Source organism: Pollachius pollachius (genome assembly GCF_949987615.1).
Source record: "Pollachius pollachius genome assembly, chromosome: 2".
NCBI lineage: Eukaryota > Metazoa > Chordata > Actinopteri > Gadiformes > Gadidae > Pollachius > Pollachius pollachius.
The window spans coordinates 33,224,064-33,237,628 of record NC_136935.1 but is presented as its reverse complement, the minus strand read 5'-3'; the positions used below and the strand labels follow the sequence as shown (position 1 = coordinate 33,237,628).

General features: G+C 42.7%; 1 protein-coding gene and 2 long non-coding RNA genes across 3 annotated transcripts; all 3 read right to left on the bottom strand.

The window, feature by feature from the left end:
- Positions 1-3,480: 3,480 nt before the first annotated feature.
- LOC307071325 (uncharacterized protein) lies at positions 3,481-4,397 on the bottom strand (the record flags this gene model as incomplete). The annotated part of the gene is made up of 4 exons (XM_079730311.1): positions 4,368-4,397; positions 4,208-4,272; positions 3,896-3,952; positions 3,481-3,780 (listed from the first exon to the last, which is right to left on the bottom strand). Exons 2-4 carry the CDS (start codon positions 4,262-4,264, stop codon positions 3,481-3,483), a joined length of 414 nt encoding a protein of 137 aa, XP_079586437.1. The 5' UTR covers positions 4,265-4,272; positions 4,368-4,397.
- A 3,940-nt stretch (positions 4,398-8,337) lies between these two features.
- Positions 8,338-9,252, bottom strand: LOC307071818. The gene is made up of 4 exons (XR_013811644.1): positions 9,213-9,252; positions 9,046-9,110; positions 8,742-8,789; positions 8,338-8,606 (listed from the first exon to the last, which is right to left on the bottom strand). It is a non-coding gene; the product is annotated as an uncharacterized lncRNA (long non-coding RNA).
- Positions 9,253-11,951: 2,699 nt separating this feature from the next.
- Positions 11,952-12,772, bottom strand: LOC307071816. The gene is made up of 4 exons (XR_013811643.1): positions 12,735-12,772; positions 12,575-12,639; positions 12,263-12,319; positions 11,952-12,147 (listed from the first exon to the last, which is right to left on the bottom strand). It is a non-coding gene; the product is annotated as an uncharacterized lncRNA (long non-coding RNA).
- Between the last annotated feature and the right edge of the window lie 793 nt (positions 12,773-13,565).

Here is a 13,565-nt window from a genome sequence, read left to right as displayed (position 1 = left end):
TGAGGTTAGCCAGCAGGAGAGGCAGGAGCATGGTGAATAGGTCGGGCTGGTTCTGTGGCGGTTGTTGTGGTGGGTACACGGGATATGGATACGATGGGTACCTGGGATACCACGATGGGTAGTTCTGCGGATACTGCATGTATCCAACACCACCATTATACCGGCCCATCTAGAAGGACAACAAAAAGTTCAATCTCAATAAAGGTTCAAGCTCATTGAGTTTGATTTGTTCAGCGTGTAGGGCTATGCACCGTATATGTCGATACCCACCTCGTCGCTAGCTGAACGTTCAACGCGGTGGTTGTCCTCAGAAACCTTAATAAATGGACAGAATATTATGGTGATTTATATCATTTTTCAATTGAATTTGCTCTACTTAGCAAAAATAACAACACCATGCATGGAATTATTTGTGGTTGCATGCCCTGGATAAAATAACGATATATCTATAATATAATGATGCCTACCGACATGCCAACATTATTTATCATATATTTAAGTTATTTTGTACACATCCACTTAGACGAATACTTACAGGGAAGGCTGAATTTAGTGTTATAAAACACACGACCACCAACAGGATTTTCATGACTGCAATACACTAGATTGAAAAATACATAAATACATGCATTAACTTAACATTCACGACTATTGAATTTACATTTGACACGAAAACATTATTTCACAAAAATGTGCCTACCTGGGTCCAGAACAGCATTGAGTTCAGTAGATGTGTGGTGCTGAACCTTTCTGAAGTGTGAAACCTGTGCTTTTGCACCTTTTAAAGAATATTTCAGCCTCCTCAACAGCCAATCGGCTGTCAAACTTGTTGTCATTCGGTGTGTGTGTTAATGGCAGGAATATGTCGAAATGGTGTTTTTGTGAAGTATAATCACCCAAAAGATGTGGCCTTTAGTAAACGCAGCAGATAATCCGGAGTTGTCAAACCTTGGGAAATGTTGACTGCAAATGATTCATATACTGAATCCATGCACAGGTTTGGGAAAAGACTGCTTTAGTGACCCGTAATTTCTTCATTCACTTTGCTCGTAAATGCCCTTTTTGTAATTACTAATTATTGAGTTTAAAAGAGTTAATATTAGGAAAACATATGATCATACATTTATGCATTTGAGTCTCTCTCCTACTTTTTAAATTAGCATTTGTTTGCGCACTCTTTCTTTAAAGAGTGTTTTCTTTGCTCAGTTCTCCAGTCCTTAGAAAAAGTGAGTAAGGAGCCTGGAAGAAAGGAAGTAATGAGCAGAAAAAAAAACTCCTAATTATACACAGAGACCCACCAAACACTTTCCAAGTCACATTAATTGATTTAGGGATTTGTGAAATGCTCACAGGGCATGGCAAGGTTTTAAAATGAGAATTGGGCACAATAAGGTGTGGTTATAATATAGGGCAGATAAAATAATCTAAAATATTTAGTTGGAGCTTGGTTTGATGTAGGCCAATAATGGATTTAAAATTATGTTAAATTTCTTAATGATATTAAGCATTGATAGAAATACCTGTTTCAACAAGCTATAACCAGTTTCAACCAGGTATAAACATTTATAATTAGTTCTCTCTCTCTCTCTCTCTCTCCGGACTATCATGACTAACAGACTCATTAGTATATGGGGCATTGCATACCGTGAGTCCTCCTCAGAAAAGTACTCAATCGTTAAAGCATGTAATAATCTTGTTTGATTTGTTGTTAACAGATTATCCTTTTTGTTAGAGAGACTGTGAGTCTGGCAGGTGTGATGTTGTTGCTGGGGTGTTGGACTCCCAGCCAAAAGGTACCAGGCCTGTTCTTTGTAATCTGCAGACATCCTTGAGCAAGGGGATTTCAGTAAAGATGAAGAGCTCATACTCAGGAACTCTGACACATGTTCAGGGACTACTGGTTTACAGGCAAGGTTAAAGGATAGCTTCAGTCATCTCTAGATCCCCAAGCCTTCCGGTGAGGCGTTTGTGCTGAACTACTGTCTGGGTTTGAACTGGTTAGAACTATGACATGCGTCAAACTCCCAGACCCTAGTTAATAAGGGACATGTTTATGTGTGTATTATACCCACAGTGAGGAAGCAGTCACGGTATTTCATGGGACGTTGTAAGTTACTATAATAGAAGAGTTAGTGTTTTATTATTTACCGAGTGCTTTTACCCAAAGCTAGGATTTTTCTTTGATACAGGTAATAATAGAACAAGTAGGAGTTGGCAATTTTACACAGAAATCATCATTGGGGTTGAACCGCTGAGGATAAGCAGATAGATATCTAATGCTAGCCTATGCTAGCCTATCAAACTGAATCTTAATGGTTTTGTTTCTAATAGTAGGTGAGTGCTGCAACCAGTGCTCAGCTATTGTTATCCATAGGCTTTATTCTTTCTTTCTTTCTTTCTTTCTTTCTTTCTTTCTTTCTTTCTTTCTTTCTTTCTTTCTTTCTTTCTTTCTTTCTTTCTTTCTTTCTTTCTTTCTTATTCTCTATACAATTTTGGAACCTGCTCCTTCCACTATTTGTAACCTAGAGACTCCATTCCACTTCTAAAATGTTCATATTACCCATAAATCACACACCACCATTCTCAATTTTTCTGTATTTAAGGCTTTTTATAAAATATTCTACTTTTAAAGTAATCTTTTTATTATTTTAGTCATATAGTTCTATGTCAGCTAAAAACAGTACTATATATGTAGAAATTGTTCAGCCAGTCTCTATTTCAAAGTGAGATTAGGTTGCAATGATTATCTAACAATACCCTCAGACTAAGAGCACAGGGCTGTCGTCATGCGTGTTGTAAGACCTGGGAGTCCCAGGCTTAGGCCCCAAATGGTTTATGAGCCGCTGTACACACACACACATGTTTGTGTGTGTGTGTGTGTGTGTGTGTGTGTGTGTGTGTGTGTGTGTGTGTTTGTATGAGTTTTCTGAAATGCAGAAGGAGACTCAGAAAGGAATGTACTCAATTATGTTATGGATGTCCTTTCCCAACTAAACTTTAAGGCTAATCTAGAAGACTTTCTGACTTGAACCAAACAATAAAAACTCTAAAATGTCCCAAAAATGTATCAGTATGGCAATTCTTTCCAAAATATCAACGGCTGATGCCTTGTGTAGATACATGACCAAAACAGCAGCATGCGTGAGTGTGTTTGTGTCTGAGTGTGTATGTATGTGTGTGTCTTTATTTTGTCAATGTGTGTCATGTTGACACACAACTTTTGCGATCGCTCACTTATTGTTCAGAGCAGAGGCATTGGCCCTAACAGAGAGAGCTTTCATTTCACGCTGCATCGTTTCCCTGCAGCTTATTCAGGTTCATTGGTGGTCGCAGCGGTAGTGGCTGTGGTCGCTGGTGCAGCGCTGAGCAAGGTAGCCAGCAGGAGGAAGGGCAGGAGCATACGACCAAATACCACAGACACATTTCTTATTTTCATGCATGATTTATCATAGAAGTCACACAGAGGATGACAAACTGATTTTAGGGGTTTGGAGCCGGGGCTGGAGCCGGAGTTGGAGCCGGGGCTGGAGCCGGGGCTGGAGCCGGGGCCGGGGCTGGGGCCGGAGCCGGAGCCGGGGCCGGGGCTGGAGCCGGGGCCGGGGCCGGGGCCGGGGCCGGGGCCGGGGCCGGGGCCGGGGCCGGGGCCGGGGCCGGGGCCGGGGCTGGAGCCGGGGCGGAGTTAGCCAGCAGGAATTGCAGGAACAGGGCCAATAGGTTGGGCTGGTTCTGTGGTGGGGGGAACCCGGGATACGATGGGTAGTATGGCGGATACCGCCCCATCTAGAGAGACAAAAGATCTTTAATCTCAACAAAGATGGAACCTCATTGAGTTTGAGTTAGATTTGTGCAGTGTGTATGCAGCGTATGTGTCTGTGATCTGATGGCCGCCACATACCTCTCTGGAATTGGAGTCAGAGGAAGAACGAGCAATTCTCTCATGCACTTCGTCCACCTGTGAAAATATTGGTTTTAGAATTTCACCAAAGCAGTGGCTAGCATCTTGGCCCTTCAGCCAGAAGGTACTGAGTTCGGTCCACAATGCACATAACATTACCCTAAGACATTCTAGAGCAAGGTGCCCTCACCCAAACAGCCCCTTTGATGACATGTTTCTGCTCTCTGTAAGTGGCTTTGGATAAAAGTGTCTGCTGAACAACTGCGGTAAATACTAGTAGTACTATGTAGTAGAAACATTTTTTCCACTCACTGGAAGAGCCAAAGCCAGACTCAGGAGGCATCCAAGCAGTACCAGTATCTTCATCATGATTTCACCTTGAGGGGGGAAAAGAAACTGAGAAGATTAACAAATCGGTCAAGATTGGAAGCAAAAGCATTGAAGTTTAAAACTGTATGATTAAGAATATTACTTGATTTTTGTTCCAGCAGTTGATCGAGTCCACAGCTGGATGAGTTTGATGAAGCTTGGACTGGACTGGTCTTAAATAGTGAACGCCACTCTGACGTCGGTCATGTTGAGAAATTAATTCAGATCATTATTGTGACATTGCATCCTTCTGTTGGGTAAACAGGTGTGTTGTCTCGGGCAAGATGCTGGAATGTTTGCAGGGTTATTTCAAAATGATGTCTAGAATATTGAATAGAGGCAAGATGACACAATATACAATCTACTGTAATCCTGGAATCAATTAATAAAGGGTTTTACTACTAATGTCTTAAAATCGTACAGTTCCTCCCAGGGAGGTTGGACGTTAGTGTGCTAGACTAGGGTGGGGTTGCTACCTGTTTTTAAAGCCGGGTTAATAGAGTCTGATCAGAAACAGACTGCATGGAAGAATATGTTTTTAAACCCAGATTATGTTTACAGCCATGAGTCATGAGTCAAGCAATCTGTTATTTCACTTCACTGTCAAATCCCCTATCAATGGTCATATTATATTTGATGGTGAAAATAAACAATAAATGGTAAACTTGTATTAAAGGGAAACTCTGTGCTGATCAATCCACAGATAAATCATGAGACTAACACTGCCAGGGTTCTTGGTTCAATTCCCACATGGGCCAATCATGATAAGTATGTATGTGTGGTGATCAAGCAAACAGTATCATAAGATCCCGGATTTCCTAGAGACTGCTGCATGTGCATTGCCTGTAAGACCGTCTCTGGGTGATGAAGTCGTACAATGTGTTTTTGTTTATGTATATAAGCCAGCGTAAGGCAGCTTCGGCTCTCGCTGTCACCTTATTCCTTTGGCTTTTATTTTGTTAACATGAACCCGCTTCACTGGTGACCTTGACACTCTTGGATGATTCCGGATTTATTTATTTTTTTGTAGTTGACAACAAATATGGAACATACTAAGAAACATTTTTAGGTACTACTAGTTAACAGGAGAGGTTAATGGATAGCTTCAGTCATCTCTAGATCCCCAAGCCTTAAAGGAACAAATCAAATATTGTATTTTTCTTCTCATTTATTGCATTTGATTTCATAAATACAATTCGGTTTTACAATTCGATCTTATTTCCCGAATGGGATGGGGACCCCGAGGCCAGGGGGGACCCCAGCACCAGGGGGGACCCCAGCACCAGGGGGGAGCCCGGGGGGCGGGAAGGGGAAGGCAGGAGGGGGAGGGAACGCCATGGGGAAGCCTTGGAAGGGAGAGAAAGGGGGGAAGACGGGCTGATGGAACCGAGGCTGCTGCAAGTAGCCCCCTCTGTGTCCCCCTCTGTAGCCTTGGCTCGACTGCAAACAAGAGGAAGAAGAAGAGGAAGGAGATAAGGATAAGGATGACGATATTTTGTGAAAAAATAAACGTTAAAAAAAACATAAAAGTCCACTTTCTCACCTCGTCGCTGTCATCTGAGCGCTTGACTCGCCTTTCATCTCTGTCAGAGAGCTGGAGAAACAAGCATGTTCATGTCAACATCGTCCCTAACCTTCCATCTGGAATTAATGAAGTTCATCTTGTTCTTCATCTTAACAACAGTCAGTGAGTTTACATGATACAAAATCTAATTATTGGTTTATTCCGACTAAGATTGGATTATTAAGATGCATGTATTCACCTTAGTCTGACTAAAATGTAATCAAATCGGGTGTCTCATAGTCGGATAAAGATCCCTCGATTATTTGATTGATAGTCACATTAAGCGTTCATGCTTACAGTCAATCAAATTGGAATTGGATTTTGCGTTCTGCGCGAGCAGAGGTCGAAGGAGACGGTAGTCGTGATGTTGTCGCCGTCGGAAAACGAGAAACAGCGATTATTTAAAAAGATGGCACAGAAGATGGAGGAAGCCAGTGTCGTGCCAATGTAGTTACCCCCAATAAGAAGCGTATCATCTTCAACATGCATTCAGTAAACACTGCGCTTCGATTTCACCCAAGGCTGAATTAAAAGTACATGTTTTTCTAAATGTTGGTCACCAACAAGGTTGCAAAGTAGTAACTTCAGGCACATCTGTCAAAGTAAAGTTTTTTTCTTCCGACGTGTTTACGATCTTTATTCGTTCATTGCGCAGCGGCCGAACTGAGGGGGAAATTCACTGACATTATGAATATTAAAGACTGCGTCGGGTTCCACGACTCTCTGGTACTTCCACAGCAAGTTAAGACTCGTAGTGGGGGTTATCTCGGCCATGGTTGAGAAGGAATTGGGGGAAAGGAACTTTGGTTTTGACTCTCTGAAGTCCAGATTGAACCGCGACATGGAGGACACAGGGATTGTTGCCGTATGTGGACTCCGGCCGGAGGGGCTCTGCAGCCGGAGGAGCTGCTCCGCCGCCGGAGGGGCTCTGCAGCCGGAGGAGCTGCTCCGCCGCCGGAGAGTTAGCAGGCTCCCGCTGGAGGGGCTCCGCCGCCGGAGGAGCCGCCGGAGGGTTAGCAGGCTCCCGCTGGAGGGGCTCCGCCGCCGGAGGAGCCGCCGGAGGGTTAGCAGGCTCCCACAGGTTAGGGTTAGCAGGGCCGCGGAGCAGCTCCTCCGGTGGCAGAGCCCCTCCGGCGGGAGTCTGATACGGCAACAATCTCTTTCTCCTCCATGTCAAGGTTCAATCTGGACTTCAGACAGTTGGAGAATTGACATGGATCTGAAGTGAACTGACAGCTATCTACTGAAAACATCTTTCTCGAATGCTGCCTGAGTTTGTTGTTGCTGGTGACGTAAAGAGGTCAGCTGGTGGTTCTATTACCACTAGGTGAAATGGGTACAGCGCAACCTATCATAACGGGGTATGACATACTTCGGCCAATTCATCGATTTTCTTACCACCATGTATAATCTGACAATTGCAGTTTTCCAACTGAGGAGCATAGTCGAACTATGACTTTAATCTGATTAAGATGTGCAAACATACTGACTGTTGAGGCTGAGCCTTCTTAACGGACAGTACAACCATGGCAGAGTGTGGCAATCTTAAAACATGTTGTTTGAAATCCCCTGAAACATCCTATTTGTTTTAAACAATCACATATTAATATATTAATTCTCACTCACTGGAAAGCAGGAAGTCAGTGCAATGATGCACAGGACCACGATCAGCCTTTTTATGACGGAAGAACGCAACGACTGGAACACAAAAGATGCAAATAAAAATAAAAAAGCCAACAGGAACTGTCTTTCAACTAAGTGAGTGAAGACAGTGAGAACCTCACCTCAAGTCAGCGAGAACTTGTTGGTGGAGCAGTGAAGCTGCGTCTCCAGCAGTGTAAGGAGACCTAGCTGGATGTAGTAAACCTAGAAGCCTGTTGTTTCATAGGTGTCCTGATGGGGTGAAATGTGAGGAAACAGAGAGAGGCCCTGGATATTCCCCCCCGACCATAGAAGGAAGCCTGTCAGCCTCAGTCATAGAGAGCCCAGGACTTAACCACTGGTCTTCCGGTAAACTGGACTGCTGTTGAAACGGGACATGATTCATGTTTCAAGGCTTTAAGCTGTACCAGGGTTGTTATTTGTTTTTATTAAAGTCCTACTATATGGTAAGTATTCACCGCTTTTCTTGTACGTTTCGATGACGAAAGCATTGTGGAAAATGTTCGGATTTATTGGTAATTTTAAAGAAGGAAATCAAAATACAAATATAACATTTCTTATTTTTGTCTCAAGATTTATTAGCCATGCTCCTTAGATGACCAAAACCTTTGACATTTTTAAGGATTATTGGTGTGTTTTTAAAGGGAAATCAAAATACCAAATAGGACAGAATCATTTCTTATTCCTGTCGCAAGATATGCTTTTAATGAATAAAACCTGGCGGCTTTAAAAAAATGTGACATATGTGACATATAAATGAAACCCTTAGTGATTTTAAGAATTATTGAAGACTTTAAACAATGAATCACAATATCAAATACGACAACTTCATCTCTTAGTTCTGATGCATGATTTATTATAGAAGCCATACAGAGGACAACATACTGATTTTAAGCATCTATGTTGGTGGATAAAATGTTATCATCTTGTATCTAATCTATTATTAGGAGTGGGGGTCATGGCGGCGGTCGTGGCGGTGGCGGCGGTCGTGGCGGGGGCGGCGGTGGTGGCAATCGGAAAGATAGCCTTCAGGTAGGACAGAAGCAGGGGGCATAGGTCGGGCCGGTTCTGTGGCGGTGGTGGTGGGCACCTGTGATACGATGGGTAGCGGTGGTGCTGGGGATACGAAAGACAACATTTTTTTAATCTCAAGAAAGGTGGAACCTCATTGAATTTTAGATAGATTTGTACAGAGCGTATGCAGAGTATATGTCTGTGAATGATGCATCACATCTGATGGACGCTACATACCCTTCTGAAATTGTAGGAACGAGCCATTCTCTCATGTACTTCGTCCTCCTGTGAAAATATTGGTTTTATAACTTCACCAAAACAGGGGCTAGGATGATGGACCTTCAGCTAGAAGGCACTGAGATCAGTCCCCAATGCACATAACCTTAGCTGAAGAAATTCTGGAGCAAGTTGCCCTCACCCCGACATCCCCTTTGATGACATTGTATCTGCTGTCTGTAAGTGGCTTTGAATAAAAGTGTCTGCTGAACGACTGCGGTAAATACTAATAGTACTATGAAGTAGAAAACATTGTTCAACTCACTGGAAGAGCCAGAGCCAGACTGAGGAGACATCCAAGCAGTATCAGTATCTTCATCATGATTTCACCTTGAGGGGGAAAAGAAACTGAGAAGATTAACAAATCTGTCAAGATTGGAGGCAAGAGCATAGAATTTTAAAACTGTATGATAAAGAATATGACTTGATTACTGTTCAGTTGAGTATTGCTCCAGCAGTTGATCGAGTCCACAGCTGGATGAGTTTGATGAAGCTTGGACTGGAGTCTCCGTCTTAAATAGTGAACGCCACACTGACGTCGGTCGTGTTGAGAAATTAATTCAGATCAATATTGTGACATTGCATCCTTCTGTTGGGTAAACAGGTGTGTTGTATTGGGCAAGATGCTGGAATGTATACAGGGTTATTTCCAAGCGATGTCTTGAATATTGAATATGACAAAATATACAATTTACTGTAATACAGAAATAAATGAATAAAGGGTTTTACTGCTAAAGCCTTCACTTTGTACAGTTCCTCCCAGGGAGGGTGGACATGGGTGTGCTAGACTAGGGTGGGGTTGCTACCTGTTTTTAAAGCCGGGATAATAGGAGTCTGATCAGAAACAGACTGCATCGACGGATATGTTTTTAAACCCAGATTATGTTAACAGCCATGAGTGCATAATAAGGGAAATCTGTTGATTGACTTCACTGCCAAATCCCCTATGAAAGGTCATATTATAGTTGATAGTGAAAATAAACAATAAATGGTCAACTTGTATTAAAGGGAAACTCTTTGCTGATCGATCGATAGATAAAGCATGACATAAACACTGCCTGGGTTCTGGGTTCAATTCCCATTGGGACCAACCATGATAAGAATGTAAGTGTGGTGAGCAAGCAAACAGAATAATAAAGTATAATTAATTTCTAAAGCCTTCCGGTGAGGCGTCTGTGCTCAAATACAGTCTGGGTTTGGTAACAGAACTATGACATGCATCCAACTCCCAGACACAAGTCAATAGGGGACATGTTTATACATGTTTTAGACCTGCATTGATAGGTGTTTTAGACCTGCATTTCGTAGGACGTTGTCACTATAATAGAAGAGTTCTAACAAGGTTTTGCACTTTGCCTCTTACACATCATTTTTCGTATGCTTAATTCTTAACACACACTTATTTTCCAAAAATATATATTTGCATTAAAGGAACAAATCAAACAACTTTTTTTTCTTCTCATTTATTGCATTTGATTTCACAATTACTTTTCGGTTTCATTTTTAACAATTCGTTTTACAGTTGATTAGTAAGTCGCAATGACGTTGCCGATGTACCGTTGGCTGATCTTATTTCCCGAAGGGGATGGGGACCCCGAGGCCAGGGGGGACCCCAAGGCCAGGGGGGACCCCAGCACCAGGGGGGAGCCCGGGGGGCGGGAAGGGGAAGGCAGGAGGGGGAGGGAACGCCATGGGGAAGCCTTGGAAGGGAGAGAAACGGGGGAAGACGGGCTGCTGGAACCGAGGCTGCTGCAAGTAGCCCCCTCTGTGTCCCCCTCTGTAGCCTTGGCTCGACTGCAAACAAGAGGAAGAAGGAGAGGAAGGAGATAAGGATAAGGACGACGATATTTTGTGCAAAAATAAACGTAAAAAAAAAACATTAAAGTCCACGTTCTCACCTCGTCGCTGTCATCTGAGCGCTTGACTCGTCTGTTCCGCTCGTCAGAGAGCTGGAGAAACAAGCATGTTCATGTCAACATCGTCCCTAAAGACCCAACTGGGATTAATGAAGTTCATCTTGTTCTTCATCTTAACAACAGTGTTGAGGCTGAGCCATCTTAATGGACAGAAGAACCATGGCATAGTGTGGCACTTTTACAACATGTTGTTTGAAATCCCCTGAAACATCCTATTTGTTTTAAACAATCATGTATTATTGTATTAATTCACACTCACTGGAAAACAGGAAGATAGTGCAATGATGCACAAGACCAAGATCAGCCTATTCATGACGGAAGAACGCAACGACTGGAACAGGAAATATGCAAATAAAGACAAAAAAGTCAACAGGAACACATCTTTCAAAGCTAAGTGACTGGAGACAGTAAGAACCTCACCTCAGGTCAGTGAGAACTTGTTGGTGTAAAAGTGTGGCTGTGTCTCCAGCAGTGTAAGGACACCCAGTGGGGATGTAGTAAACCTAGGTAGACAGGGCTCTATTTAAATACATTGTCTGTCTCCGCTCATCCAATCAGCTGCAAAAGCTGTTGTTTCATAGGTGTCCTGATGGGGTGAAATGTGAGGAAACAGAGTCCCTTGATAATCCCCCCCGACCATAGAAGGAAGCCTGTCAGCCTCAGTCATAGAGAGCCATGGACTTAACCACTGGTCTTTTGGTCACACGGGACTACTGTTGAAATGGGACATGATTCATGTTGAAGGCTTTACGGTGCTAGAATGTACCAGGGGTGTTCCTTGTTTTTATTAAAGTCCAACTATATGGTCAGTTTTCATCGTTTATCTTGTACATTTCGATGACGAAAGCATTGTGAATTTTTTTCTGATTTATTGGTGATTTTAAAAAAGGAAATCAAAATTATATTTCTTATTTTTGTCAAAAGACTTATTGGCCATGCACCTTAGATGACCAAACCCTTTGGAAGTATTAAGAATTATTGGTGTAAATCAAAATACCAAATATGGCAACTTCAGCACTCACCGCATTTTCTGCAGGAAATGCATTTCCTAGTTGAGAATGCAGTTGTCGGTGCACAGAGACATTGGCCCTAACAGAGAGAGCTTTCACTTCACGCTGCATCGTTTCCCTGCAGCTTATTCAGGTTCATTGGTGGTCTCAGCGGCAGGAGGAAGGGCAGGAGCATACGACCAAATACCACAGACACATTTCTTATTTTCATGCATGATTTATTATAGAAGTCATACAGAGGATAACAAACAGATTTTAGGGGTTTGGAGCCGGGGCTGGAGCCGGGGCCGGGGCCGGGGCTGGAGCCGGGGCTGGAGCCGGGGCGGAGTTAGCCAGCAGGAATTGCAGGAACAGGGCCAATAGGTTGGGCTGGTTCTGTGGTGGTGGTGGTGGTGGGGGGAGCCCGGGATACGATGGGTAGTATGGCGGATACCGCCCCATCTAGAGAGACAAAAGATCTTTAATCTCAACAAAGATGGAACCTCATTGAGTTTGAGTTAGATTTGTGCAGTGTGTATGCAGCGTATGTGTCTGTGATCTGATGGCCGCCACATACCTCTCTGGAATTGGAGTCAGAGGAAGAACGAGCAATTCTCTCATGCACTTCGTCCACCTGTGAAAACATTGGTTTTAGAATTTCACCAAAGCAGTGGCTAGCATCTTGGCCCTTCAGCCAGAAGGTACTGAGTTCGGTCCACAATGCACATAACATTACCCTAAGACATTCTAGAGCGAGGTGCCCTCACCCAAACAGCCCCTTTGATGACATGTTTCTGCTCTCTGTAAGTGGCTTTGGATAAAAGTGTCTGCTGAACAACTGCGGTAAATACTAGTAGTACTATGTAGTAGAAACATTTTTTCCACTCACTGGAAGAGCCAAAGCCAGACTCAGGAGGCATCCAAGCAGTACCAGTATCTTCATCATGATTTCACCTTGAGGGGGGAAAAGAAACTGAGAAGATTAACAAATCGGTCAAGATTGGAAGAAAAAACATTAAAGTTTAAAACTGTATGATTAAGAATATTACTTGATTATTGTTTCAGCAGTTGATCGAGTCCACAGCTGGATGAGTTTGATGAAGCTTGGACTGGAGTCTCCGTCTTAAATAGTGAACGCCACTCTGACGTCGGTCATGTTGAGAAATTAATTCAGATCATTATTGTGACATTGCATCCTTCTGTTGGGTAAACAGGTGTGTTGTCTCGGGCAAGATGCTGGAATGTATGCAGGGTTATTTCCAAATGATGTCTCGAATATTGAAAAGAGGCACGATGACATAATATACAATCTTCTGTAATCCTGGAATCAATTAATAAAGGGTTTTACTACTAATGTCTTAAAATCGTACAGTTCCTCCCAGGGAGGTTGGACGTTGGTATGCTAGACTAGGGTGGGGTTGCTACCTGTTTTTGAAGCCAGGATAATAGGAGTCTGATCAGAAACAGACTGCATGGACGAATATTTTTTTAAACCCAGATTATGTTAACAGCCATGAGTCATGAGTCAGGCAATCCGTTATTTCACTTCACTGTCAAATCCCCTATCAATGGTCCTATTATATTTGATGGTGAAAATGAACAATAAATGGTCGACTTGTGCAACTTGAGCATGGCAACACAGGGTTCTGGTTCTGGCTTCAATTCCCAGTGGGGCCAACTAAGTATGTATGCTATTTGCATATACACTATACATGTACAGAACATATACATGTTCTGTATTACTTAACAAATGTTGGCGGTAATTGAAATGGGTAGCCTTAATCATGTAATTAACCGTAATTTAAGATTACATTAATATTATGTTTTTAATTTGTAGATGTTCAAATGTAATTTTACCTAAAATGTATGGTAATGCTTTA